Here is a 26,782-nt window from a genome sequence, read left to right on the forward strand (position 1 = left end):
AAAAAAAAAAAGAAAAGAAAAGAAGGGAATAGAGGACGGCACTGTCCTGCAGATAAACGAGGCGGTTGATGAATCTGCAATGGCACAGGCCAAATGACGTCTCCGACGCCGGCCATAGAAGGTCCTATTTGCGTTGCAACAACCAGAATGCCAAAGAGGGTACCTCCAGTTTTCAAATCGTCCACCACACATCACAGACATAACGGAAACAAGTGGACCACATTTGCTGAAGAAGGAATCGAGCCAAAAAAGATGGATACAAACGCGCTCAAAGCCCTCTCATTGATGCCTTGGTGAGTTTCTTGACACGCCAAGCTCTGTACGAGGCCGTCAGGCTATTTATCGGCAGCCTCACGATCAGCCAGGAGTCGACTCCAAGTGGCTGCTGGGTCCTTGCCATGGACCTATGGAATGACGGAGTAGAATGATGGGAACACACATTGTGAGAAAGATTTAAAGTCTGATTAGGGTCTGAGGGTCTGATGAGGGTGAAATCAAGCCGAGTTGAGCGAAAACAGAATGAGTTTACCGAACCTGGGCAAGGAAGGACACGATATCTTTCTCGGAAAGTTCCGCACGGGCCCGAGGCCCCCAACGAAGGTGCTCGATGCGTTCCGACTTATGCGTCACGCGAACGCGCGCCAAATAGCTACACGCATTGTACCAAAAGATAAGGTTCAGGTGAGCAGCGGTGCAAGAGGCGACCAGCCGTCTACAAGGGGGTGATGCTATGCATATCTCATGCTTCTGTTGCAGTTGTTGATTGTGCAGGGCAGGCGTACCGGTCGGTGATAAAAGTCTTTGTGACAAGGGTCTCGACTGTTTCAGAGTCAACCTCCAGATTGCGACTGATCTCGAGGTCTTCTAAATGGCGAAATAGCTCGACTAGAATTTGATAACAGCCGATGATTGCCATGAGTCGGGGGCAGACTTTGCCAGGAAACACGCACAACCTTGCACCGGGAGCACTCGCACCTTGAGGTAGAGTGTGGTTTTTTAAGTAAATAAAGGCCAGTATGGGCATGAGCAGGCCAAAGTAAACTCGTTGGCTTTGCCTGTTGAGGACACCAAGTGATAACGGTAAGGTATTTGGCTCAGTTTGTAATGAGCATAGTTTCGAGACGCAGAGCAGAGCCCATGCAATGCCACGGCTAGAGCAACGAGTCTGCGATGGCCATCACCAACCAGTCGCTCAAGTTGGGCATGGCTTCATTTCGCAGAATGTTCACAAGAACAAAGGTGTTGCCGGTGCGGGTTTGAACAGGTTGATGGGTGTTGTCCTCGAGCTAATGACAGATGACGCGCCGTAGAGATATAGATCAGGACAGCTTCATGGGTAAGCATCCGAAGAGGAACAGCGAAAAAAAAGAGGCAAGTGGAGGAGACTCACCCGAGCACGGGGTTCAGTTGGATCAGTGCGAGACTCGGTGTCGGGTTGGGTCCGCAGTTGGTAGCCAAACATCTGCAAGTCGCCACTGCAGGGTTAGGTACAGCGACAAACTGTACGTGGCACATGGGACAAGGGAGCTCGCAGCCCAGTGATTGGCACCTGTTCAAGAATAGCAGCAGCATCCTTCAAAACCGGCGCAATGTTACGGCCTGAAAAGTCAGCGCTCAGGTCTACCGATTCCATGAACAATCCAGGGGCGTCATTGGTAACAGCAACAAGCAGCGTGCAGCGACATGAGCAGATCGAAGAACGTAGAGACACGAAAAAAAAAAAAATGATGAGCAACAATGGTGGTCCTGGTACAGACCTGCCCGGTTGATCGCTCCTCCACTGGCGTGCTTGAACAAGATGCGGCGCACCACACGCTTGACCTGCCAGCACGAGCAGGGTGAACAGGCAGTGTTGATGGGGTTAGCGCTCATGGCTTGGCTTGGATCTGCGATTCCTCGCCGTGAGTAGTTTGCCAATCATGTTTGCACCTGAGCCTTGTGATCTGAGGACAAAGAACTGGCTTCTGAGGCCTGATCGTGGCTGCGAAAGCACCGGATGGGTATGAGTTGGCGTACGGGGCGAGGGCGCGGGAAACACACTGGAAGCACAAGCAAGGCGCGCTTGACTGCCCCTCGTTCTTGCGTTTAGATTACCTTCGCTTGGCCTGCGGGTCATTGCACAAGAGAAAGGAATCAAACACGCTTGGTGAGTTTTATTGCATGCTTTTCGACCCACACGCAGTTGCCATGCCCAAAAGACGTGCACCTGCACCTGCACGCACCTCAGCCTGTGACATGATGCTTGTGCTTCTCGGGCGATGCAACGCCGCCGTTTGTGTGTATATAACTGGAAAGAGGAACAGGAAAAGAAAAAGACAAAGAGGGCTTTTTGCTTTTTGCTTGTGACTTGAACGAAACGTAACGGTCAGTTTTAACATGTGTGCGTGTGAACAACAAAGAGAGAGAGAAAAACACACAAAGAAAAAAGTATTCGTGCCAAGGGGAAGGGGTGACGGGTGTTGTGTTGAGCGGAAGTGAGAGCACCCTCCGATGTTTTATCCGTGTATGAATGATGCGAGTGATGGAAAGGCAAAATGAAGCCGGGTTTGTTTGTTTGTTGACACGTGAATTGATGCACGGAAGGGTGGAGGAGCCAAGTAACTCCCTCATGTTTTTACCCAAAACCAACGGGATCGATACAAGAAAGTCAAAGCTCAAACCGAGCAAATTGACAGAAGACGGGCAATGGGCAGAAGTAGCACGCGGGCAAGCCGCGAATGGCAAGTTTGACAGGGTCAAAAACGGGGAAGCACACACAGACAAAGCGGTGCATTCCATCGCGAAGCAGGTGAGACACGGGTCATGCGGACACCGTCAGTCCTTAGAGTTTGGACACTAGTCAATCCGAAAGGATCTTCAAAGCCGTTTCCTTTTCTTGGGTCTAGGGGAAAGTGTAGAGAAAGGTAGATGGGCAGGTTACCCGCAAAGGGGATGTGAAAGAAAAAAAAAAACCCGAGATGACGGGGACAGCAAGCATTGGACAGGCCCGAGACACTATGGTCATGTGCAGCAGTGGGCACTAAGAGATGCAAGGGACGTACCAGTTCTTGATCTGTGCGGTCCATCATCTCGCGGGAGAAGTCATCCACAGAAAGGCCTTGGACAATGTTCAGTTGACCATTCTACCGCGCATCATCATGCATAGCGTCAGCCGGAGAGACAGGCAATGGGTCGATCTGCTTCGGCGGTGGGCCGACGGACTGACCTTGACGCTGACGGGAAATGAGTAGACAATGCCTTCTGTGGTACCGTATGAGCCATCCGAGACCACTCCCATGGAGGTGAACTCGCCGTCCGGGGTTCCAAACCACCAGGTGTGCATGTGATCGGAGATGGCCTTGGCGGCAGAGAGGGCGCTGGAGAGCTTACGGGCCTTGATGACAGCACCTCCTCGAGATTGCACGCTTTGGACAAACTCGCCGTGAAGCCAGGCATCGTCATTGACTGCTTCAGTCACCTTGACCTTGGTGCCGTCTGGGTTGGCCACGTAGGCATGGCTAACATCTGGGTACTGAGTGGCCGAATGATTGCCCCAGATGATGACGTTCTTGACCTGTTCTGGGTTGACACCAAGGCGGCGGGCCACAAAGCCTTTGGCTCGGTTCTGCGACAAGCATGGGTGCCCAGCATTAAAAGTGTGAGGCGTTGCGGGCTGCCTACGAGTCTCCCGAGGCGTCGCGCATTGAGGTCTGAATCAGCACGGGGTGCGAGGTGACGCAGTTCCCCACTAACCAAGTCCAGGTGAGTCAGGCAGGAGAATTGTGACTTGGGGATGGAGGGCGCATACTGGGCTGTGATCATGGCATTGGTATTCGATGGGTTGCCCACCACCAACACCTTGACCGACTTTTTGGCGACGCGATCCAAATCTTGGCCTTGCATCTTGAAGATCTTGGCATTTTGCTGCAAAAGATCCTTGCGCTCCATGCCTTCGCGGCGCGGGACAGCGCCAACCAGGATGGCCGCATCACAATCCAGGAAAGCCTCAGCCGGGTCTGCGGTTGCCACGATGTCTGGCCCCAGAAGTGTGGTGAGTTGTCCAGACCACTGGGTCAGCGGGGGCCAAGGTGTTTGCTTTCACCGAAAGCGCTTTTAGGATGGGATAGACAAAAAAGCAACTACGCACTCTTAACCAATGGGAAGGAGCAGTCGTTCAACTCCATCACGACACCCTCGAGCACGCCCAACATGGGTGGGATATCCAACAACTGAAGACTGACGGGCTGGGGCGCGGATCGCAATGATCATGATGGGCAAAGTGGGCGGCAGGAGCGTGTGAGAGTGAGCTAGCCCCATCAATAATTGTGCAAATAAGTGGCCTGACACCAAAGACTGCGCATACCTGGTCTTCGCCAAAGATGTCACCGCGGCCGATGGAGAAGAGCAGCGAATAAGCAATTTGGCCCGCGGCGCCAGTGACGCAAACACGAACAAGTTCCTGTGGCAGCAAATCGATTGGATGTCAGGGAAAAGTACGTGTGGCAGGTACACGCTTTGCATCAAGGTGCGACCGGGGGTACCCAGCTTTGCGCGCGGGTGCCAGATACCAGATAGCCGAAACCCACCTTGGCCATGGCGATGGGTTCTTGTGACAGCGGGACAGACGGCTCTTAGCTAAGCACCGGGGTGGACGTCAACGCGCAGCCAAGAATGAGGGTCAGCACCGGAATACCACTCCAGCCAGTGGTGCTTCCTCCAACGAGCAACCCGCCGCTCTCAAAGCAAAGCAGGCACAATCCTCCAGGCCCTCCCAGACACAGACGGCCTCACGACATCGATCCGCCCGAGTGTGTGTGTGTGTGTGCGCGCAGACTTACTTGACAAACAACAACGACGGGAAATCAAAAAGACGAAAGCAGTGAGGTTTTTATTGCTTGGAAGCAGAACATGAATTGGAAGTGGGAGGGGGAACAAGGGAAGATCAGGGTGGATATGGCAGCGGGCAAGTGGGGGGAGCTCAGCGTGCAGAAGGCGAGGGGTCAGGGGTCAGCAGTGGGAGTGAAGTGCAGGCGCTCGAGTCATCCCTCGAGATTGAGGCTTCTTGTACGCCGCTGTGTCTTGACTGGCCGACACACACACACAGACAACAGTGGCGTTGAATTGCATTTCTCTTCAGTACGTCTCTCTCTCGTAAGTTTTGTTGACTTTTTTTTTTTTTTTTTTTTTCGGATTTGGCAGTGGCTAGACAGGGTGTGTGGACTGGCGGGTAGACACGGGGCAAAGGGCGGCAAGGTCATGAGCTTTGGATCTATGCTCGGGCTGACAAGGGCTCAACGCATTGTCTTTATTTTTGTTCTGTTTTGTTCGGGTTGTTTTCGTCTTGGGCGGGCTGCCACTTGAAACAATTTTTATGAAACCATACTTGCCTTGCCCCGCCCCCTTTCGTGTTGACCCGTCTTGGGGGTTGCATCAAGCTGCATGCTTGCCTCATTCTTGCCTTGAGAAGGAGGGATGGCTGACTTCATACTTGATCGCCCTTCACCATTTGCTCTTGGCCTTCCTCTTGTATCCTAGGTCTCGGCCTTGGGAGTTAGTGACGGTTGGCTGCTTGGCTCGGGGTGCAACCAACGTGCCCCGACTCTGGACTTACGGCCCGGAGGAAGCATCTCTCAATCGTTGGGAGGTCGCTTTGCATCTTGACTCGTTGAAATAGCAACTTCAACCCCCAAACGCATTGTGCTGGGATTGGCACCAAACAACCAACAATCAGCACCATGGCTGGTGTGGAGGAGCTCTTCAAACCCAAGCTGGTCATGGACGGTGCGTATCACGCGCAGCTGCCGTGCATCGGCCATCTAGCCGAGCCAGGAACCAGCCATCTCACCCTCTCTTCCCACTTTTGCCTTGCTCTGCATCATGAACCCGCCCTTCATCGCTTTCTGACTGAACCTGATCTGCTTGCATTCTTTCAGGCTTGCGGCCTCAAGATGGCGTCGAGGACATGACACACCTGTCCGACTTGGACGTGGCAGGCATCAACACCAACTTGCGCGTGCGCTTCAATCGCGACGAGATATATACCTTCACTGGCTCCATTCTGGTTGCTGTCAACCCGTACAAGTACCTCCCCATTTACGAAAAGGTGTGTCATTTGCACCCAACGCGTCTCGCCGAACAGCCCGTATGCTCACCTCGCTGCTGTCTCTCTCCGCCACCCTTGGTGCCCCACCCAACAGGATGACATTGACCGTTACAGCGGCAAAAAGCTTGGCGAGCTCAAGCCTCACGTCTTTGCCACGGCCGAAGCCGCCTACGCAAATGTCCAGGCCGCCGACATCAATCAGAGCTGCATCATTAGTGGTGAATCAGGCGCCGGCAAGGTAGCGTCCATGGCATCGGGCAGCTCGGCATTGCTTGCTCCCAAAGCTAAATTTGCAGGCCATGAAACTCACGCCCAACCCGCCTTGCATTTGGCCTGAACCATAGACGGAGACAACAAAGTTCATTCTTCAGTACCTCTGTGCCGTGACGTCCAGCGTCTCCAACTGGGTGGAGCAGCAAATTCTAGAAGCCAACACCATTCTTGAAGCGTTTGGCAACGCCAAGACCGTGCGCAACGACAATTCGTCTCGCTTTGGCAAGTTTATTCAAGTTTGCTTTGACCACAAATGCGAGATTCGCGGCTCTGTGATTCAGGAGGTACAGCGCGCGCCTTTTTACCCCGGCATACCCAGCCTCTCTTGTTTTGGTTCGGGTCTCACACCTTATTCCTCACCCGGATTTCCACCGCCCTTCCTTCTAGTATTTGCTCGAGCAATCGCGCATCACCAACATCCAACCAGATGAGCGAAGCTATCACGTGTTTTACCAGGTCTGCCCCACCGTTGTTGATTCTTTCGTTGAGAGTGCCGTCACCACACAGCAGCAAAACCGAGCAAAGTTTGCAAGTTTGCTCATCAGCCATGGTCATGTGCACTGTTTGACCCTTGCTCTTCCAGTTGCTAGCTGCTGGTGACCGGCAACGCTTTCACCTCATGGAGCCCGAAGCCTACCTTTACCTCAATCAGAGCAATTGTTACAAGCTTTCCAACTTTTCCGATGCCCAGGTTTGTCGTGCACCATGCCTCAGACCAATGCAGCGTAAGCCTCTTGACGCTACGAGGCCATTCTGAATGCCATGTTGGGGTCTGGAATCTTTCTCTGCTGGCCGTGTCTAGGCGTACGACGATCTGCGCCAAGCCATGACAGTGCTGAACATTAGTGATGACATGATGGATGGCATCTTCTCCCTCGTCTCGGCTGTGTTGTGGATTGGCAACCTACACTTCAAGGACGTGGATGGCGAATCGGTTCAGTTGACTCCAGAGGACGAGAAGATTGCCGGCACCGTTGCCGAATTGCTCAAGGTGCGCTCGAGTCTGTCCATTCCCTTTTGATCTCGCAGGCCCACGATGACATCTCGCCCTGTTCTTACCGCGCCTTTGCTGTGGTGTCGTCGACATTTACGGGGTGCTGTAGATTGACGCCAAACAACTCAAGGAGATTCTGGTCAACCGCACCATTGTCGTGCGTGGCAACATCACCACCATCCCCCTCAAATTGGACGATGCCCACGAGAACAAAAACGCCATGGTATGCGCCAGTCGCCCTCTACTCCCTGGGAATAGTTGTGATCATGGATTCGGGCATATGGCTGAATGGCGACCGCTTTGCTGCTCTGCTCGCTCCGCTCATGCTGCATTTGTCCACCCACACCGCAGGCCAAGGCGTTGTACAGTCGTACTTTTACCTGGCTCGTTGACAGCATCAATCGTACTACCAACCCTGGTGACTCCCGCAGCAAATTCATTGGCGTTCTTGGTGCGTTTGAGCCACCGCCCTTTTTCTGTCCTTGCGTGGCAAGCATCCAGGAGCCAAACCATGCAGGGTACATGAGTCACTCACAAGCTTATCTGGGTTCGCACAGATATCTTTGGGTTTGAGAACTTTGCCACCAATAGCTTTGAGCAGCTCTGCATCAACTTCACGAATGAAAAGTTGCACAAGTTTTTCAATCACTACGTTTTTGCCATTGAGCAGGTGTGCTATACCGGTCCCTGCACGACACCGCTCGTCCCATGCAGCAAACCTACCTCACGTGCGCGCTCATGCACGAAACTGAACGCAGGAGGAGTATCAACGCGAAGGCATTGACTTTGCCCACATCAACTTTACGGATAACGCGGAATGCCTGGATCTGATTGAGAAAGGGAACAAGTGTGTGTTACGCCTGTTGGACGAAGAATGCCGTTTCCCGAAGGGCTCTGATCAATCATACTTGGAGAAGCAGCACGCTGCCCTGGCCGACCATCCGCACTACATCAAGGGCGAGAATAAAGCTCGTTGGGACAAGGAGTTTGGTATCCGCCATTTTGCCGGCGCCGTGGTCTACGCCATTGACGGCTTCCTGGACAAGAACCGTGATACTCAGCAGGACGCCCTTTTCAACCTACTCATCGACTCATCCGATGCCTTTGTCTGCGACTTGCATCGCTTTCAAGACATTTTGGCGAACGAAAACGCCATTGGCTCTGGAATATCACGCCAGGGGTCTGTGCGCAGCGGCTCAGTCCGTGGGCGCTCAGGTACGGAGACAACGCGCAAGGCCAAGCCCACTGTAGGTGACACATTTCGCCGGCAGCTTAACCTTTTGGTTGAGGTCCTCGAGAGTACCACACCGTGGTACGTGCGCTGCATCAAGCCCAATGCCGCGAAGAGTGCCGGCAAATACGAGCAGGACATGGTAGAGGAGCAGCTCAATTATTCTGGCATGCTGGACATTGTCCGCATTCGCAAGGAGGGCTTTCCCATTCACGTGCCTGCCGAGAAGTTTGTCGAGAAGTACCATGCCATGGCTCGGGTCATGGGCAAGGCTTTGCCCACCGATCCCAAAAGCGCTGTCAAGCAGATCCTGCAATACATCAACGCCCCGCCCACCGAATGGCAGGTTGGCCAGACCAAGGTCTTCCTGCGCAACTCTGTCTTTGATCCGCTCGAGGCAGCCCTCCGTAGCTTGCTGGAGAAGCGCGTGATTTGCCTGCAGGCCGCTACCCGTGGCATGCTGGCCCGCCGCAAGTACCAGCGAACCATGTTTGCCGTCACTCGACTGCAGGCTGCAGTACGTGGTGCCGCCATTCGCTGGCGCTTCCTTGCCCAGCGCCGGGCTGCCGTGACCATCCAGTCCTATGTGCGTGGCTGGTTCGCGCGTGAGCTTGTCAAGGAGTTGCGTCGCAAACGCCGCGAGGAAATGGATCGCCGGCGTCGCGAGGAGGAGGCGCGGCGCGCAGCAGAGGCTCGCGCACGCGGCGAGGCGGAGATGGAACAATCATTTTTGGCAGCACAAGAGGAGCTGCAGGCGTTGGCCAAGGCTGCAGAGTTGCAAGCAGCTGCCTCGGGTTCTGGCACGGGCATGGATGACATCTCCTCCATGTTCTCCTTCATGGCCGGTGCCAGCGAGGTGGTGATGAGCAAGCAGCTGGATCTCTTAAGCAAAATGTCTGCGGAGCTTGACGCCGTGTTGGCAGGCGAGGTTCCCCGTGGTCAGCCTGGAGCGCGTACAGTCCGGCGTCGACAGCGCGTGGAGAAGCAGCTTAGCCTCCAATCGCTCGAGCCAGGTCCAGTACCGGCAGCCGCTCCAGTGGCCAACGTGGGAGGCATTGCTGCAGCAGGCCCCGTGCGCGCAGCCCCAGCCGCTGCAGCAGACGACAACTTCAATCCGGCAGACTACAGCATGCTGGTGTATGCCAAACGTTACTTCAACGACCACCCGAGCAATATGAGTGCCAACACCATGGCACGTCGTGCGCCCACGTTGCGACGCGGTGAGAAGGCCGTCGACGACCCCATTCCCAAGGAGGAGATGATTGTGTACTCCAAGACAGCCATGCTGCCCACCTCGATGGTGCACATGCACAACCCTGAGAACGTGAATCTGGCCTGCAGCGTCTGGAAGGACCTCAACAAGCAGCTTCGTGGCGAGCTTAAAGACGCACAAGTGGCTCAAAGCACCCAGTCCATCGTTGCGTACTGCCTTGAGCGCCCGGAGCTGCGCGACGAGGTGTACTGCCAGCTCATTCGCCAGTGCACCAACAACCCCAGTCCAGAGGAGCAACGTCGTGGCTGGGAGCTGCTCTGCATCTTTGTCGTGTCCTTCCCCCCAAGCAAGATGCTGTACAAGTACCTGCAGGCTTTCATGAAGCTGGCCACGCGCGACTCGGTGGTGAAGCGCTACGCCGCCTGGGCGTACGAATCACTCAAGCATACCAAGATGAATGGGGCACGCCAGCGCTACCCTTCCACTCTCGAGATGACGGCCATTCGTCGCCTCGAGCCTGTCGTTGTCAGATTCTTCTTCGAAGACGACAAGGTCAAGGCCCTGGGCGTGCACTCGACTTGGACCGTGAGTGATGTCGTCGACGCCATTGCCAACAAGATCGATCTCAAGGATCCGGATGGCTGGGCCCTTTTCGAGACCAACCCGGACGAGGAGCATTATGTTCGTGGGCAAGACTACCTTGGCGACATTCTCTCGCGCTGGGAGTCCAAGGCTCGTAGCTCGATGCAAATGAGCAAATACGCCACCATGTCACGCAGCAAGGCAGCCTCGGCCATCTCCCAGGCCCTGGGCGGGGGCGACAGCCGCTTTGTCTTCCGAAAGCGCCTCTTTCGCAATCCCAAGCATATCCCAGATGACCCAGTGGAGTATGGGTTGGTGTATGCCCAGGCCGTACGCAGCGTCGTCCGCCATGACGAATTCCCGGTTAATGAAAAGGTGGCGCTTCAACTTGCTGGCCTGCAGGCCCAAGTTTTGTGGGGTGATGCCGATGCGGCCAACATGGCGCGCTACGAAAAACCCGAAGACTACCTGCCCGAGCGCATCCGGGAGAACAACGCGGACGTGGCTTTCTGGCAGCAGGAATTGTACCGGGCCCACCGCGAGTTTGGCTTTGGTATGACGGACATCAAGGCCAAGGTCCTGTACTTGACGGCAGTCAAGCAGTACCCACTCTACGGTGGTAGCTTCTTCGACGTGCAGTTCAAGGGCTTTTGGTCGCATCCCACCAACGTCATGGCCACCGTACACGTGGATGGCTTCAAGTTTGTGCACCCCAAGACTAAGGAGGTCCTTGCGGAGTACTCGTACGAGCAGCTGGCCAACATCGAGGTCAACAATTTTGATGACACCATTACTTTCAACCTCGAGGGCATGTCTGAGGTGGAAAACAGCCACCTCATGTTCTATTGTGCCCGCCGCGAGGATTTGGCCAACCTTATCGCGTCCTACTCACCGCAGCACCGCAATTGGAAGAAGGTGGGGCAGGCGGCCGTGCCCCAGCAGCGCAAGGTGACGCAGGACGACAAAACGCGCCTGCACAACGAGATGCTGCAAGCGCGCAAGGCCTTGGTGGACAGCGGTGCCATGCTCAAGCCGCCCGAGTCAAAGGGATTTTTGGGTACGACGCTGCGCCGGCGTCGCTCAAGCAAGGCGGCCGAGGCAGAGAGCAGCACATACGAGCGCGATTTTCCCGAGCGCTTCTGGGCCTACTCCAAGTCCAAGCTGCCGCAGCCACTCTCGGTGATGGATTCAGAAGACTCACAAGAGATGGCTCTACGCATCTATGCTTCCCTTCTGGTGTACGCTGGCCTCGCCAGCACGGGCGGCTACGAGACGCCCGGCGACGTCAAGCACTATCAGCTCGTACAGAATGTGATTGGCCGGTGCCTGGAGAAGGAGGACGTGTGTAACGAGACTTACCTCCAGCTCATCAAGCAGACGACGGATCAGCCAGATGTGGACAGCCGCATCAATGTACAAAACTGGCGCATGTTTGCCTTGCTCTTGGGTGTGGTGGTACCGCGTGACAAAGAGGTGCTGGCCTACATTACGGCGCACCTTCGTTCTCGAGGCTTGGACATGGCGTCGGAGGAGGGCAAGTGGGCGCAGTTCTGCCGCACGGTCATGGCGCGCACGCTGCAGAACAAGAATCGCAAGTATCCACCCTCACAGGTGGAAATTGATTGTGTGTCGGCCATGCAGCCGATTCATGCACGGTTTTATTTCATGGACGGCGAGTTTCGTGCGCTCAAGTTTGACTCGGCGGCCACCACGAGCGAGGTGGTAGCTACCATTAAGGAGCGCATGGGCTTGAGCTCGGCCGTGCAGGGATTTTCTCTCTTTGAAGTGTTTGGAACGCTGGAGCGTAACATGCTAGCCTGGGAAAAGGTGGGCGATGCCATCTTCAAGTGGGAAAAGTATGCCCGCAGCACTCGCTCGGACAAGCAACTGCAGCTCACCTTTAAAAAGCGCCTCTTCTTGGGCAGCCCGGGCATCCCGGACAACACGACGGAGTTTGATTTGACGCTCTTCCAGGCCTTGAACGACGTTGTGCAAGATCGCTTCCCCGTGTCTGAGGACGAGGCGGCTTATCTGACGGCGCTGCGCGCCCAGGTAGACCTTGGGGATTATCAGCCGGGTCCTGCTGCCCAGGTGTACGGTGATCTCCTGCAAAAATATTTGCCCAAGCATTTGACGTCGGTGGTGCAACCTGAGGACGTGGCCATGCATCACCAGAAGCTGCGCGGCGTCAGCAAGCATGATTGCAACACGCGCTACTTGAAGGTGGTGCAAGCCTGGCCCCTGTATGGAGCCACCGTGTTTGAAGTTATGCAGTCGTACACAACCAACTTGCCAAAGAATTTGTGGTTGGCTGTTAACGAAGAGGGCGTGCACATTATGCGTCGCCGTGCCAAGGAGCCGCTGATCTCATATGCTTACAAGAGCATCGTCAACTACAGTCCTTCTTTGCGCAATCTCATGTTGGTGACAGAGTCGTTGACACGAGGTACCAAGTACGTGTTCAACACGAGCCAGGCATCACAGATTGCGCACTTGATTAAGGACTACACCCACATTATCTTGCAGAAGCGCCAAAAGGCCAAGGGCGACGCTGCTGCGAGTGCAATGCCATGAATGCTCTGAGTTTTGTGACTGACTGCACATGGCTTGTTAGCCTGTTATGGTGGGCTTCTTGTACTCTGGGCACTCGGCCCCGCTGTTTCGTGTTGAGTTCTCTCATGGGTTTCCTCCACATACAAAAAATTCGATTGGTTTAAAATCTGAAATGCGTTGACCACGCCGTCACTATTTTATGTCTGCGCACTGCACCTCGTCCATGTTGAAGGTCTCTACCCAGGAGCGCACATCACCGGCAGTCGAGGCGTTCTCGTCGTTGTCAAGCGTATCAGTGGCAGGGGATAAGAGAAACTTGCCCAGGGCCGAGTTAGGGCCTGAGTCTTCAGGCAACGAGTGTAAGCGCTCCAGCTGGACCTGACTACCATCAACCTGGAGCACGCGCGCCACCTGCGAAAGGAGCGAAAGTGGGAACCCATGGACAAGTTGGCGAGAAATCAGTCAACATGAAACATAAAAACAAAAAACAAAACAAAACACGAATAGGTAGGGCACATGGTAAGAATTCAGGTGCTTTTGTTGGGTGGGAGAAGTCTAGCCACAAACCTTGGTGTCGGAGATGCGAGGCATGCAGTCAGCACCAAGTTCCAGTTCCTTGAAGGCGAGAATGTCATCGACTTGTGTGGGTCGGATCAAGGGCTGCCAGCGATATTGCGCCAGGATGGTTGCAACTGTGGGCAAGGCTGGCTCAGATGGTGTCCGAGTGACGGATGCAGTTGTTGCTGCGGCTGCCGGCGCCGTGTGACTAGAAGCTATGCGTGCCGTGCTTTCGGAAAGTTGTGTTGGGACGTTGCTGCTGGCGGTCATGTCCGCATGGCGAGTCCGGGGAGGGTTTGAAGCCTTTGATGGCTGCTTTTGCTGCTGAGGCAACTTTTTGTGTGCTGATGCCTCTTGAGTTGTTTGATGAGCTGGAGGCTGCTGAAACTCTTGTTTGTTTGATTGCAGCTCCTGTTGTGGCTGAGGCTGTGCTTCTTGTAGTTCTTGTAGTTCTTGTTGCTGTTGCTGTTGCTGTTGCTGTTTGGCTTTGACTTTGCGCCCAGCTTTGTAGCAACACAAGTTTGCCAGACATGAGCACCCACGTATCATCAAGCAACAGTTCACCCACAACTGAAACAGGCTTACCTCGACGACCACGCCGTGTCTTCTTGGTCGCCTTAGCATCCGTCATTGGCGTTTGGCTGGACATTGGTGTGTCGGAAGCCGCTGCGTGACGTACCCGCTTTTGCGCAGGCGATGTCTCCGCCACACTCGTCGACTTGCCAGAGGGGGCAGGGTCACACTGCAATGCAGCAGCAGGGGTAGATGCTCGCCCTTGATCCGTTTCGGGTTCAGAATCCGAGGAGGCAGAAGAATCTGAGCTGAGGCTAGACTCGGAAGAATCTCTACTTGAAGGCGCTCGGCGCTTTGCGGCGCGCAGCCCTTGGGTACGCCGTTGTGACGGTGTATCAGCTCGGGCCGGCGGCCAACCACGAGGGCTGCCCCAAGCTGAATCACTCTGTAGGAGGCTCTTAGATCCCTCTGCGACCATCAGCGCCGCTGGAGACCAGACTGAGCCCAACAACTGCTCATAGATGAATTTCGTAGCCACCCTATTAACCACAACAATAGCGAGGAAGCAAAATTAGGCCTGTCACAGGGTTTGGAGTGTATACAGCTGGGCGCGCTTTGAGCTTGCCCGCACAAAACCCTATCATCAGCCCAACAAACTTCCGAGGGAGAGAGAGAGAGAAAGAGAGAGAGCGCGCGCGCGCGGTGCGGGGGAGCCAAAACCCACACAAGATGGGAACCGTCAGTGAGCAAGCCTTCGAGGGGCAGGCGATCAAGAAGAGCACAGCCCTGCAAGCAGAGGCAGACATCACGCTCCCGAAAGGCACGCTTGGTCATCCGCCTAATGCGCTTCTTGAAGCTCTTGACTGTCGCCCTCGAGCTCAGCTCACAGGGCACGATGCAGGGGGGCAGGCGGATCCCCACAAAATCGAGTCGCACTCGCACGTGGGTTGTCGAAGGTGCCGCCATGGTTGCGTCACCCTCACCTCTTGTCCCAGCTGCTTCACGTCCACCAGTCGGTACAACTTGAACACCAGGCAAAGGACTAGCGGCCTCGTGTGGAGAAGCAGCGATGCCCTCACGAGTGCTAATGGGTTTGCTCTGTCTCTTTATTTTGGCGGGAACTTGCGGGAATTGTCGACAGGACAGCAAATTTTGAATTGTTTTCAAGCTCAAAATCAAGAGTATAATTTTTTGAATAGTGTGGGCGCCAGAACTTAAAATGGCGCCTCGTTCCCAGCGACGTGTGGGCAGTCGAGCCGCTGAATCGGCGACCAAGCCCACGGAGCAGTCTGTGGCGATGGCGCGTCGGGATGACGCCGTCGTGGAGGCGGCCGAGGTGGAGGACCTTGCAAATGCCGAGTATGTCCCACAGTGCCTTTCCCACCGCCCTCTTACCGCCATGCTCACTCTCACCTGATTCACGTGAATGATGCTAGCTCGGCATCCGGCTCACCCAAACTCATGGACGAGAAGCACATCGCTGCACCCCCGCGCTCGCCGTCGCCCGTGCGCGAGGATCAGATTGCTGCAACAGAAGGTGTTGGTGCTGACCAAAGCACTGCAGCACCAGCTGCGGAAGTGACGCCCCGTAAGAAGCCTCAGCCCACCCCAACCAGAGGCCGCGTGCGCTCTCGACGCCGCTTGCCCACTGAGGCCATTGAGCCCCCCGCCACCAAAGCGGTGCCATCAGCTCCCAAATCAGCCAGCACCAACGAACCAGAAAGCACTCTTGCCACCACCGCCAAAGAGACGACGACAGTTGATGTGCAAAAGGCAGAAGCCGGGCGCCTTGCGCCCTCCCCGCCTGCCACCCCTATTGATTCGACCTGGCCGGAGATTCCACCAGAGCCCCTGACACCCCGCCGTAGCGCGCGTAACCGAGCCCGCATTGTCGATGTGAGTTCGAGTCTTGCGCCTTTTTTTTGAAGCGTTTCAGCGCGTGTTCTATGGTTCGCTTTGCATCGTGCCTCACGCCCATGTGCCCGCCGGCTAATCGATGGCCCATACGGCGTCTTAGGAGGAAGAGCGGGCAAAAAAGATGATTCGTGAGGGCCGTGATACTGAGGAGCTGCTAGTTGTGGAGATGGATGCCAAGGGCAAAGGGGTACTTGCGGGTAGAGCCTTCCGTCGAGGCGAATACGTGTGTGAGTATGCCGGTGAGCTGATCGAACTGGAGGAGGCTCACCGACGCGAGGAGCGCTACCGAACCGAGGCCACTGCCAAGGGCCTGGATGAAATGATGTGCTACATGTATTTTCTGCGTCACAAGAGTCGTACTTACTGGTAGGTTGTTTGGATGCCTGTTGGCTCCTGAGGCGAAGGTCTTTCGCCGCCTCTGTTGAACGGCCGGTCCGTTGAGGTGCTCAATGTCACATCCTCTGATACATCCCATGCCCCCTGCTGGCTCTCCATAGCGTTGACGCCACTCAGACGGGTCGAGTCGGCCGCTTGATCAATCATTCCCGTGCAAAACCCAACTTGAAGACCAAGCTCTTTGTACTTGATGATCGCCCACACCTGGGTTTTATTGTAAAGCGGGTGAGTGCCGATTTGATCCCTGACGCTGTTTCCTTGAGAGCTCATCTGAGGTACGATTCCATCGCACTCAGGATATCGAGAAAGGAGAGGAATTGCTTTACGACTACGGCGAGCGCGACCCCGCCACTTTGCGCCAGATGCCTTGGTTGAAACAGTAATGGGTCAAGTTCAGAGCCCTGTTTGCATGAGAAGGCATGTGTGTGTGTGTGTGTGTGCTTGGAGGATTGGAATATGCGGCGAAGAAAGAAACCAGAGATGTGTCAATAATCAAAGTTTTCGACAGACCAAGCGTTATCGAGATAACCTGTTGTCGTGCACACAACGTGGCTGGGTATTTTTATCTATGAATTTCTGTCGTCAAGCAACCGGGCTAGGGTGATCAGGTCCAGAATTTCCAAGAAACAGACAAACGAAATCGACACGGAGGGAGGCCTTCAACGCAATGAACCAGGCGTCTCCTACACGGATGGCTGCAACCGCGTTAATACAGCCAAAGAGAAAGAACACAAGAGCTGGCAGCAGAAAAAGCACAACCAAAGGCACTCCAGGGCCACGTGATGGCATCAAGGGTACCCAGGTGTAGATGCGTTGACTAGAGAGGCGTGCACGAGCCAACAGCACGGGCCTGAGAACAAAGGAGTGTGCGGCGCAGCTAAAATCGTTAAAACAGAATGTCTTCATCCTGATCCTCGTTTGCGAGACTTGTGGGCTCCTGCGCAGAGGCCTCGTTCTGTTGCTCGCCGGCTGTGAATTGAAGCAGTTATTTTTTTATTTAGGTGCGTGAGAATGGTCGCAAATGAGCATCTCAATCTGGGTGGGAGAGAAAACACAGCCGGAAAAGGACACAAACCCTGGGCGGCGGCAAGTGCGGCAGCAGCTTCCTTGCGCTCCTTAATTTGGGCCTTCTTCTCCTGAATTTTCTTAAGACTATACCAACGACCAAAAAAACAGTGGAAATGGCAGCCAAGGATGAGCAAGACCATGAGGGCAGAGAATTTAAAAGCCATAAAAAAAATTTAAAAAAAAAAAATTCACGACACTGGAGCGGAGGGGCATCAGGGAGCTTGCGAATACGCACCGATAAAACTCCTCGCGCTCGCGCTCGTCCAGTTCCGAGGCAATGTAGCTGAGTGTTCGCTCAATTTGGGGGATGATAACGTGCTCGATGGCATTGACACGACGGTTGGTCATCTTGATCACCTCATCCAGGGTGACGAAGGATGTCTACGCGTGCCATACCATGCCACACACATGTCAATGTCAGATGGGGAAGTGCTACTGGAACTTATTGTGGGTTGTGTTGACTCAGAAAGGCAACAAAGTAGGGTGACTTTTCGGCCTGAGCAGCTAGGCAACGCTGAACAGACCTGAAGCGAAGCGAGTTCGACCAGCAGCTTGACAGCCTCCTGCCATGAGGCCTTGCAGTTCTGAATGACCTGACCACCGCGAGCCAGACCAGTAAGATCGTTACTGACGGTGCCATCCGTGTAGTGCTCAAAGACGGGCAGTTGAACACCTGTGCAGGATGGTTCCAGAGGGGCGGCGTGGTTGAGAACCCATTCAGCTTCACAGTATGCAAGAAGGCGGGTGTTCATGTCTCCGTGTATGCCCCTGAATGCAAGCAAGGTACGAACCAGCCACGTTGTCCTTCTGCGCCCGCACGCGCATGGTAGCCTTGTTCACATTCTGAAGCACCGTCGATCTGAATGATCGGCCGTGTTAGAGGGGGGGCACGAAGCCACATCGCCATGAGTGAAGATCTGCCTGGCACGCCTTGGCACCTTGACTCAAAACGGTCGCCACGATTGCCCTCGGTTGACGCACCCAAAGTTGCCGGCGTGGAACTGAGCCGAGGCCAGAGAAAAGGCGCCCTTGCGCATCACCTCACCCATCAAAGTCTTGTTCTGTCATGGCACAATGAGAAATTGTGAATCAGTCTGCTCACTTCCTTCTCCAGGACTTTGGCCGGCCAAGTCCAAAGCCACCATGGCGTACCTTGACGATCTGGCGGAGGACGGCGCGGAAACGCAGAGTAAGGGCATCGGCCTTCTTCTTGAGCAGGCTATGGCCCTTTTTGGCACCCTTGAGGCGGAGCTTCATCTGCGTCTGCGCCCTGTGGACCGAGTCGAGGAGTGTGAGGAGTGGGTGTGGCGGAACGGAGGCAGAGGCAGAGGCAGAGGCAGAGGCAGCTGAGCCTCGTCTTGGTATTGGTACATTGTAGGAGTCAAGGAATGAATACGTACATGCGCGACGGGAAAACATTGATCTTATCGCCTGAACCGGACATGGTTCTGGTGTGGGGGAAACCAAAGCTACAACCGAGGTGCGGGAGTGATGTTCGGGTGAGCAATCTGCACTCATGTTCGCTGGGGTTTATGAATGATCAAATCGAAGAGCTGAGAACCAAACACAAGGACAAGTGCACACTGAAAAAAGTAGGCACTGGGTTTTTCAGTGTGCAGTTGGAGCAAACGCGAGGAACAGTCACGTCTCTGGTGATCAGAGCCACGCCCGAGAATGGACGACCAAACAAGGGCAGTGCTCCGAGACCAGTGCGCGCGCGCGCTGGTGTGCCCGAACAGACTCGACGCTAGCGCACAAGGGTGGGGAAGCGACCCCTGTGCCGCAGCTACCACGACCTTGGTGGCAATTATCTCAGCTGTGCGTCCTGTTGCTCCCTTGGACGACACTCGCACGCTCACACTCAACACGCGCGCTCAAGGATATCCTCCAGAACAGAACGAAAGGCATGGCTGGAGGAAGCACCGCATGTGGGCGCAACCCAAGCAGCATTGGCTCAGGGCGGTCCATCTGAAGAGGTCAACAAGTACCTGCTTGTGCGTAAACGACGGCCTCAGCGGAATGAGCACCCTTGAAGGCAAGGCAGGCAGTCGACGCCAAATGACAACTGGCACCACCACCGGGAAAAGTCAAAAAAAAAGAGAGAGAGAGAGAGCAGGATCAGCTCAAATGGTGGTGTGTGTGTGTGTGTGTGTTTNCCNGTCTCTCTCTTCCTTTGTCTCATGTTCCCCTCTCTCTTCTCTCTCTCGCTTCCNTNTGTTTTCAGCATGTGNTGTGGTGTGGGTTGCGTTCTTGGAGTGATACACACACACACACACACACACCTTTCGCCTTGAGGATCACTGGTGATTTACCAAGTGTAAGAGCCCTGGTAGTTCATTTATTATCGTACAACACCTGTTGCGTGCAACTGTTTGACAAGGGGCTGGCTGGCGCTCAAGTGGTCGTGCGGTGTCTCGGTGCTTCGGTGCGCTTGCAGCGGCTTACTTCCTGCAGCTGCTCAAGGGCGGGCTTTGAGGGTTTGGTGTGGTACGATTTGGCAGAAGAAAAAAAAAAAAAGCTCGAGGCCGTTCCTCCATCAGCTGAAGCACTGCCCAATCATGGACGCCAAGAGCAAGGCCGTGGCGCCTGAACTTCACACCCCAATTCTGTCAGAGTCTTGGATCCGACGCTCGCGCCGTGCTCAGCCCGTCTTGCTCGTCGGTACGGCAGACCAAACGCAGCATTCTGCCTGCCCTGAAATGCAGCTCATTTTCTCATTGATGTTTCCTTGTTCTTTCTCATACCGTTCTCGGTCTTGCCCCGGACCCTTGGGCCTTTGTGCGTGCTGTCATGGATCCAGGGTCCATCGTGTACTTTGCCCTCTTCCACGATTACGGCTACGAGGATCATTGCTTCCAACCGGTACGCTATAGCAGCACCCCAAGCACATTTCATATGTGGTCGCATACACGCTCTTCCCTCAGTTTACCCAGGCTTTACTTTATGGCTCATCACGAATACACCTTGGCATGGTCTAGCTGCGCCAAATCTATCGAGAGCAGCGTGACAAGTTCTTGACACCGACGGCCGAGGAAGAGCAGCTAATCAAAGCGCGACAAGCCAAGCGAGATTAAATCCTGGCTGCGCTTTCCCTTCCCCCCTTTTGCCCCCAGGCTGTGGTTGGGGACGGGCGGGACTTTGTCTTGCTGGTTGTTTAAAAAAAAAAAATCTCCCTCACCCGACCTTCTTGACCTCTTGTGTTTTTGCCTCCACAGGCAGGCGCTACGCGCCCCATCTTTGCTCCGACCAACGTGTGACGTGTGTGTTTTTTTTCTTCTCGATTGCTGATAAACTCTGACATGGGTTTTCTGGACTATATGAGCCTTGCTTGACCCACAGTGCGGTCATTCAATCGAAAGCCGGCCTCAACAGCTCAGGGCTCGAGACGGCGATCATCGCGAAAGAATGCACCGTTGAGCTCCTCGTAGGCCTGTTCCGGCGCCTGTTGCATCCGTCGCAACTGCCACATAAGCGAGCCTGCACCTTGCTCAACCGTGCGATGCGCCTGCGGGCCGCCCATATCCGTCTAATGCCCCAGTGGAACACCACCAAACGTGAGACCACGAGAGATCTTGCCTCCTCTTCCAAAACGGATGCACGATCAATCGCTGTGCGCAAAGCAGCCTACCCACATACATACCTGTACCCAGCCAGGGCAGACGCAACTAAAGCAAATACGCTGCTTTTGCATGGCAGAGTCCATAGCCCAGAGCTGTGTAGCGCGGATTAACATGGCCTTGGTCAGACGATAGGCGGGCACGTTGACCTTTTGATACTCCTCATTGGGCTCGAATTCCAAGCTAGCGAGTTCATCGATGCTGGCCGCCCGTCGTAGTCGCGAGACGTAGGGTTCAAAGTTGCATGTCAACTGTCCGTAGCCACTGACAACGTTGAGCACATGTGACCCAGGCGTGCACAACGGAACCATGTGCTGTACGACATGCGCAGGACCCAGAAAGTTGGTGGTTTTGTGTCGCTCAAAAGCAGAGGCCGTCCAGCCCTCCTCGAATATGCCCGCGTTGTTCAGGATGGTGTCCAGCTGTGCTCCGATTCACCACCATTCACCACCAATGAGTTGGGGGGTGGGGGTTCCTTGCGTTTTTCTTTTTGTGCTCGCCATCCAAGGGGTAACAATGGCCACCTCACCTGGACCTGCTGTGCCCGCAGCTCGGTTGCGGCCGTTCGGATGCTGTGCTCCGACGACACGTCCAAAGCCAGTGGCAAGGCCTGAGCTCCGGGCGGTGCAGTTTCGAGCAGCTCACGAGTCGCTGACTCAGCTTTTACCTGCACGCGAATCGTTTAGCAACTGAGGCCTCCGACCAACTGCAGCGGCCGCACGCACGTCAGTTTGCATGCCACCTACCTGTGAGCGCGCTGATACCACAATAGCACGTCCCATTTGTAGCAAATCCACAGCCACTTGCCGCCCAATACCGCGGTTTGCACCCGTGATAAGTGTGTATGTCGGGCTTCCTGCTGCCATGGTCGTGTCCTTCCTTGCCTTGACTTTTCAAAAGTGTCAAGCAGTTTTATTTTTGGTTTGTTGTTGTTGTTGTTGTTGTTGTTGTTGTTGTTGTTGTTGTTGTTGTTGTTGTTGTTGTTGTTGTTGTTGTTGTTGTTGTTGTTGTTGTTGTTGTTGTCGTTGTTGTTGTTTACAGGAGTAGCAACAAGCTCGGCAGTTGAATTGCTCAAAGAACATCAAATCATCTCTTCAGCTACAAATTAGATCAGAACCTTGAGAATGGCGCATTCATCCCATGCTCTTGCTGATCCTACCCAGCAACATCAACAACAAACAAGCAAAAAGGCTTTGGGGTAGTTTGCTCTGCCATGTGGATTAACATGAAAAGAGGCCGAGAATCTGGCTGGCGCTGTGACGTCATGTGCCAGATCAGCCGGCCTTCTCATGGCATCGCTTCGCCAACCGTGGCGTAGATTGGTGTTTGGGCAAAGGGACGCCAGGTTTTGAGCTGCTCAAGGTTGGATAGAGCTACAAATTGGCCTGGGGAGTGCATGACATCCACGACGTACAGCCCGTCGTCTGCCCCAAGGTGGTGCGACCAACACGGCAAATAATGAGTCGGTCCGTGTGGTCCCAGCACACCAGCAAGTCACAAGCAAGGTGGCAAGATAACGCACCAATAGACACGACGTTGTAGGCATCCTGAAATGCCCCGCGAACCAAGGCAGATGGGTGACCCATCATATCCATGACTGCCTTAAACATGAGGCAGCGCTCAGCGTAGCTGCCCTTGCCAAACTGCAACGACAGTCAAGTGCACATGAAGGCAGACAAAGCGTGAGAATGAGGCAGCATGCATGAGATATGGCATGAGCTATGGCTAGGCCTGCAGGCATAACAGTACCTTGCCAATGGACACCACGTTGCTGCCCACGGCCTCCTTCAGCTCGGCCACGTGTAGATGGTTGGAAAATTTTGCCAGATCGTGAATCGCGACTGGTCCACCCATTCTACATGAAACGATATCAGCCGCAGTGGATCTGAGGATGACGCTTTACCAGCCCACGCGTGTATCAAAGCGTACGCGAGCCTACCGAGAGGCGATGCTTTGAGCCAGCTGTCGCGAAATGTGCGCAAGAGTCAGGTCCTCCACCAGCGCCATGGACTGCTCAAAGGCTTCGACGAACCGAATCAAGTCGGTATCTACAGGACGGACATCTCCCTTTTGCTTGGTACGCACTGCGTTGATCACGATGATCGGCCGTCGGGCATTAATGTCGTGTTGTTGATATTGCTCAAGTGATAACAGAAGCGTGGCATCTTTCTTTTGACCCGCATCGAAGAAAATGCCATCTAGGCGGTCGCGCATGTCCAAGCGGCCCGTGAGGGCGTACTTGGCGGTCGGGCTATACTGTAAGATGGCCGCGTGCGCTCGAGTGGCTGCCAGCGAAGGAAAGGGCAGCGAAGCATTGACACGCGTCAACACACGCAGCAGACCGGCCTGAAACATGCTCATGGCTAGCGGAGGTAATGGTGCGGCCATGGTAATGAGTTGGCAAGCCGCCACACGCAGGTCGCCGTTCGTCGTCGCTGCCAAGCGGCAGAGAGCAGGCTCAGCGTTCAGAGCAAGTAGCTCACGGCGTCGCGTCATTGACGTGAGAAGCACGCTCAGAGCGTTGAGCGCGTGCAGTTGGGCCGCCTCGGCACCCTCATAGTCAGCATTGAGCTGTTGCACGAGCGTGGACATGAGGTCATCGTGTGTGATGGACGCGTCCTGGACGGCCGCTGCGATCGCGGCACAAATGCCGGCGTGAGCTCCACGACACGCCAAGGTGTTCAGAATTTCTAGCCATCGCCCGAGGCAATGGGCTTCAGCAATTTGCTTGCGCGCGCCTTCACTATCGTGGCATAGAGCCGCCACGGCGCGACCAGCAGCTTCCAGCAAGGCAGGATCTGTGCTCGCAAACAATTTTGTCAGCCGGACAACGCCATGATGCAGAATGATGGCTTCGGCGTTGGATTTGCCCCGGGCCAGTGACGCCAGAGCATCGCAGGCGGGTGTGCTGATGGCTGGATTGATGGGCTGCTTTGGGTCCACGGGAAGAATGAGGACCACAATTTCCGCCTCCACCTTGGCATCAAACAGGACGCGTCGCACTTCCGGAGAGGCCCCTGCTCGCGCAAAGCAGCGAAGGGTACCCGCAACCACCTCGGATACGTCGCTCTGCAAGTAGTGAATCATTGTACAAATTGGAGGAGCTTGGCCCTCAGGACCATGGCGGCACACGCGGTCCAAACCCTCTTGCTCGAACAACATGGACGTGAGAGCAGATAGCGCCTCCACATGTGCGGCCTTGTGCTCTTCTTTCGAGACGAATTGAATGATGGTTTCTAGGGTATCCGCCTCGTCTGGTAACAAGCAGGCGGATGCCAAGCATCAAGCACGGCACAGTGGGCAGCGCAAGGTCAGCAAGGAAAGGCAGAGATTTTGTTGATCAAATGATGGCGAGCAACTAGTTGCAGGCACGAGATGCAACGCGCCAATGGCATGACGTACAGAAGGCATTGCGAGAATCCGTGGCCAGGCAAGCTTGACCGATGATGCGCAGGACGAGGCGCTGGACCTCGCTGTAGTCGCTCTCCAGCAGGCCGGTGAGGCGCGGGATACCTGAAGCAAAGGAGAATATGCCAGTGTCAGAGATGGTGTCTGGTGACAAGCAAGTCTGTGCCAGCCCTGTGCAGCAGATCACAAACCGCCCGTAGTGTGAAAGTCTTGGCGCGCGTCGTGATCGGCCAAGAGGTGGGCGCAACAGCGCAGTGCATTACGTAACAGCACGGGCTCGGTCGTGCCGAGCGCATTGACGGCCGTGCTCAGTAGTTGCTCACGGTACAGGCATCTTCGAAGCGTGTACTCGAGCGTCAGCGATGCACAGCAGCCGCTGCGGGAGGATGGCCGGGTGAGCGAAACACCAGTCTGCTGCATGGCAAAACAAACATGAGCAAACTACTGACAAGGCATTTTCCTGCATCACCACAGTGGCAGTTGGCTCGAGGCATAGCTTGAGGCCCTCGATGAGAGGGGTGAGATGCTCTTTCCGGGCAACGAGACGCGTCTTGTAGAGCTCCAGGAGGGTGTCGAGGACCATGGCAGCCTGCTGCTTGATCTCATCGCTCTCATGATGCAGTAGCTTGAGAATCTTGGGCACCGCCCCCGCTTGCAACACAAGCTCGCGGTTACCGTCGGCTATCAAAACGATTTGTTGATTTTCCACCCGCCCGCATGCCCGCACGCACGGTTAGCCTTTAATATGTGCAGAGGTGCAGCGGTGACGGAGTCATGTAGACGCGAGCGAATGAAATCAATGACTTACACTTTGAGGCAAATTTCTCCAAGGCATCACAGGAGGTGCTCACGACGGCCTGGTCTGGAGAGGCCAGGGCCAGCACAAGGGTGTTGGGATCGCTGATGCTCAAGCCAACGGGTTCGAGCTGTCATCCACACAGATAGCAGGAGCAACCATGAGTACGCGCGCACTCCAGTCAACTGGCATGCACGACATGAGCTACATTGAGGAGCATGCACGGGCCCATGGCGCATAACCACGACGAGCAGCTCAACAAGCGGTGCCGCCGGCAGTGCCACCGCCGAACCGCTGTTGCTTGAGACGAGGGGTGGAGCTTACCCCTTCCGCAGGTGCAACGGCCTGGCTAGGCTTCTTGGGCATGGCGGCGGTCACGAACAGAGACTGCACACCTGCACGAGCCCTCGGCAAAAGAAGGCGTCCAGTACAGCCGGGCCACGAGCCCTCACGGCGATCTAGAAAAGATGTACGTCCTCAAAGACCAGTCGAACCCGCCAAAAGTAAGTCGCTGCTGCCCACGAGTCGTCTTGTCTTCCCAGAGACGTCGGCGGGGTCGGTCGGTCGTGTTTGTCGTTGTTGTCAAGCGTAAATGTACCGAACACTCGTTCTGATCATTGTCATCATTTCCAGAGTTCCACTTCCATTTTTTGACGTTCAACATCGTTTTTTTCATTTTTTGGTTTCCCTTTTTTTTTTTCTATCTCATCGACGAAAGAGCTTTGACACTCGAGTAGGAGGTTCAGCTTCATCTTGCATTCGCCTTGAGCAGCCAGGCTCCTCGTTGAGCCCAATTTTTCCCGAGCAAGATGGTGTGCTCCAAGTGTAGGTTTGGCTTGCTTGAAGAGGCTGCAGACTATGATTCTGTGCCCGTGCATTCAAACGGACGCCTCCTGCTGTTTCGCGGCTCAAAGTGGTGGTCGTACCCTCCTTGTTCTGCATCATAGGCACGAAGAAACTGAGCAAGATTGCAGCACCCGATCCCTGGAAGGATGGCGCGCGCAACACCAACGGTCTGGTTTCTATACACTGCGACAGCAGGCACCTGCTCCGTTTTTGGATGGTTTATGTCAAGCCTCACGCGACCTGTACACTCTCATGCCACACCTGAATCAGACTCACTCAAGAAAAAAGGTGGCAACAAGCTGCTGGAGGGTAAAAAGAACAAGTATGCGCTTGCACACATGCAAAGCCCTATTCTGCCCACGCTTTTGTCTTTTGAAATTTGCGTGTCTGCTGCGTGACATCATTGCTGATTGCGCGCTGCCCGCCGTCCTTCAAGGATGAACCCGTACGAGAAGCTGGCCAAGTGCAAGGTGTGCAAACAGAAAGTGCATCAGAAGCACTCGCACTACTGTAATCAATGTGCATACAAACTGGGTGTGTTCGCCTGGCAGCTTGGGAAGAGAGGGTGGGGGCCGAGTGCATACGATTCAACGTGCCTGTCTGGGGTTTCTGTCCCATGCTTGAGCTTAATGGCGTCTGCTCGCATCGCAATGGATTTTGCTAGGTATTTGCGCCATGTGTGGGCGCCAAGTTGCCGATGTCAAGGACATGAAGCAGTCATCATGATTTCTCCGG

The 26,782-nt window shown here is 54.9% G+C and overlaps 6 protein-coding genes across 6 annotated transcripts; 2 read left to right on the forward strand and 4 right to left on the reverse strand.

The window, feature by feature from the left end:
* Window positions 1–2,839: 2,839 nt before the first annotated feature.
* On the reverse strand, window positions 2,840–4,438 carry MONBRDRAFT_15806 (uncharacterized protein; the record flags this gene model as incomplete). Its single annotated transcript, XM_001744259.1, has 6 exons — window positions 2,840–2,881; window positions 3,042–3,122; window positions 3,206–3,604; window positions 3,733–4,013; window positions 4,127–4,223; window positions 4,343–4,438. Coding segments are annotated over 6 exons (996 nt in total), but the record flags the coding sequence as incomplete, so codon positions are not given.
* A 1,473-nt stretch (window positions 4,439–5,911) lies between these two features.
* MONBRDRAFT_15843 (uncharacterized protein) lies at window positions 5,912–12,949 on the forward strand (the record flags this gene model as incomplete). Its single annotated transcript, XM_001744076.1, has 10 exons — window positions 5,912–6,060; window positions 6,197–6,320; window positions 6,427–6,639; window positions 6,743–6,811; window positions 6,939–7,046; window positions 7,158–7,346; window positions 7,459–7,572; window positions 7,701–7,800; window positions 7,907–8,019; window positions 8,108–12,949. Coding segments are annotated over 10 exons (6,021 nt in total), but the record flags the coding sequence as incomplete, so codon positions are not given.
* Window positions 12,950–13,120: 171 nt separating this feature from the next.
* MONBRDRAFT_36348 (uncharacterized protein) lies at window positions 13,121–15,116 on the reverse strand (the record flags this gene model as incomplete). Its single annotated transcript, XM_001744260.1, has 4 exons — window positions 14,724–15,116; window positions 14,072–14,538; window positions 13,496–13,989; window positions 13,121–13,339 (listed from the first exon to the last, which is right to left on the reverse strand). Exons 1-4 carry the CDS (start codon window positions 14,963–14,965, stop codon window positions 13,121–13,123), a joined length of 1,422 nt encoding a protein of 473 aa, XP_001744312.1. The 5' UTR covers window positions 14,966–15,116.
* Window positions 15,117–16,082: 966 nt separating this feature from the next.
* Window positions 16,083–16,695, forward strand: MONBRDRAFT_15842 (uncharacterized protein; the record flags this gene model as incomplete). The annotated part of the gene is made up of 3 exons (XM_001744077.1): window positions 16,083–16,282; window positions 16,414–16,537; window positions 16,609–16,695. 3 exons carry the CDS (start codon window positions 16,083–16,085, stop codon window positions 16,693–16,695), a joined length of 411 nt encoding a protein of 136 aa, XP_001744129.1.
* Window positions 16,696–17,198: 503 nt separating this feature from the next.
* MONBRDRAFT_15580 (uncharacterized protein) lies at window positions 17,199–18,824 on the reverse strand (the record flags this gene model as incomplete). Its single annotated transcript, XM_001744261.1, has 8 exons — window positions 17,199–17,238; window positions 17,366–17,464; window positions 17,616–17,761; window positions 17,905–18,053; window positions 18,172–18,239; window positions 18,362–18,441; window positions 18,533–18,650; window positions 18,781–18,824. The coding sequence occupies 8 exons, from the start codon at window positions 18,822–18,824 to the stop codon at window positions 17,199–17,201; spliced, it is 744 nt and encodes a 247-aa protein (XP_001744313.1).
* Window positions 18,825–19,772: 948 nt separating this feature from the next.
* On the reverse strand, window positions 19,773–25,567 carry MONBRDRAFT_31675 (uncharacterized protein; the record flags this gene model as incomplete). The annotated part of the gene is made up of 16 exons (XM_001744262.1): window positions 19,773–20,041; window positions 20,181–20,242; window positions 20,359–20,906; window positions 21,021–21,419; window positions 21,527–21,569; window positions 21,744–22,067; window positions 22,115–22,152; window positions 22,306–22,421; window positions 22,520–22,640; window positions 22,747–22,852; window positions 22,937–24,251; window positions 24,400–24,510; window positions 24,597–24,781; window positions 24,855–25,086; window positions 25,214–25,331; window positions 25,526–25,567. 14 exons carry the CDS (start codon window positions 25,565–25,567, stop codon window positions 20,754–20,756), a joined length of 3,303 nt encoding a protein of 1,100 aa, XP_001744314.1. The 3' UTR covers window positions 19,773–20,041; window positions 20,181–20,242; window positions 20,359–20,753.
* Between the last annotated feature and the right edge of the window lie 1,215 nt (window positions 25,568–26,782).

Source organism: Monosiga brevicollis, genomic scaffold, assembly GCF_000002865.3.
Source record: "Monosiga brevicollis MX1 MONBRscaffold_5 genomic scaffold, whole genome shotgun sequence".
Taxonomy (NCBI): Eukaryota; class Choanoflagellata; order Craspedida; family Salpingoecidae; genus Monosiga; species Monosiga brevicollis.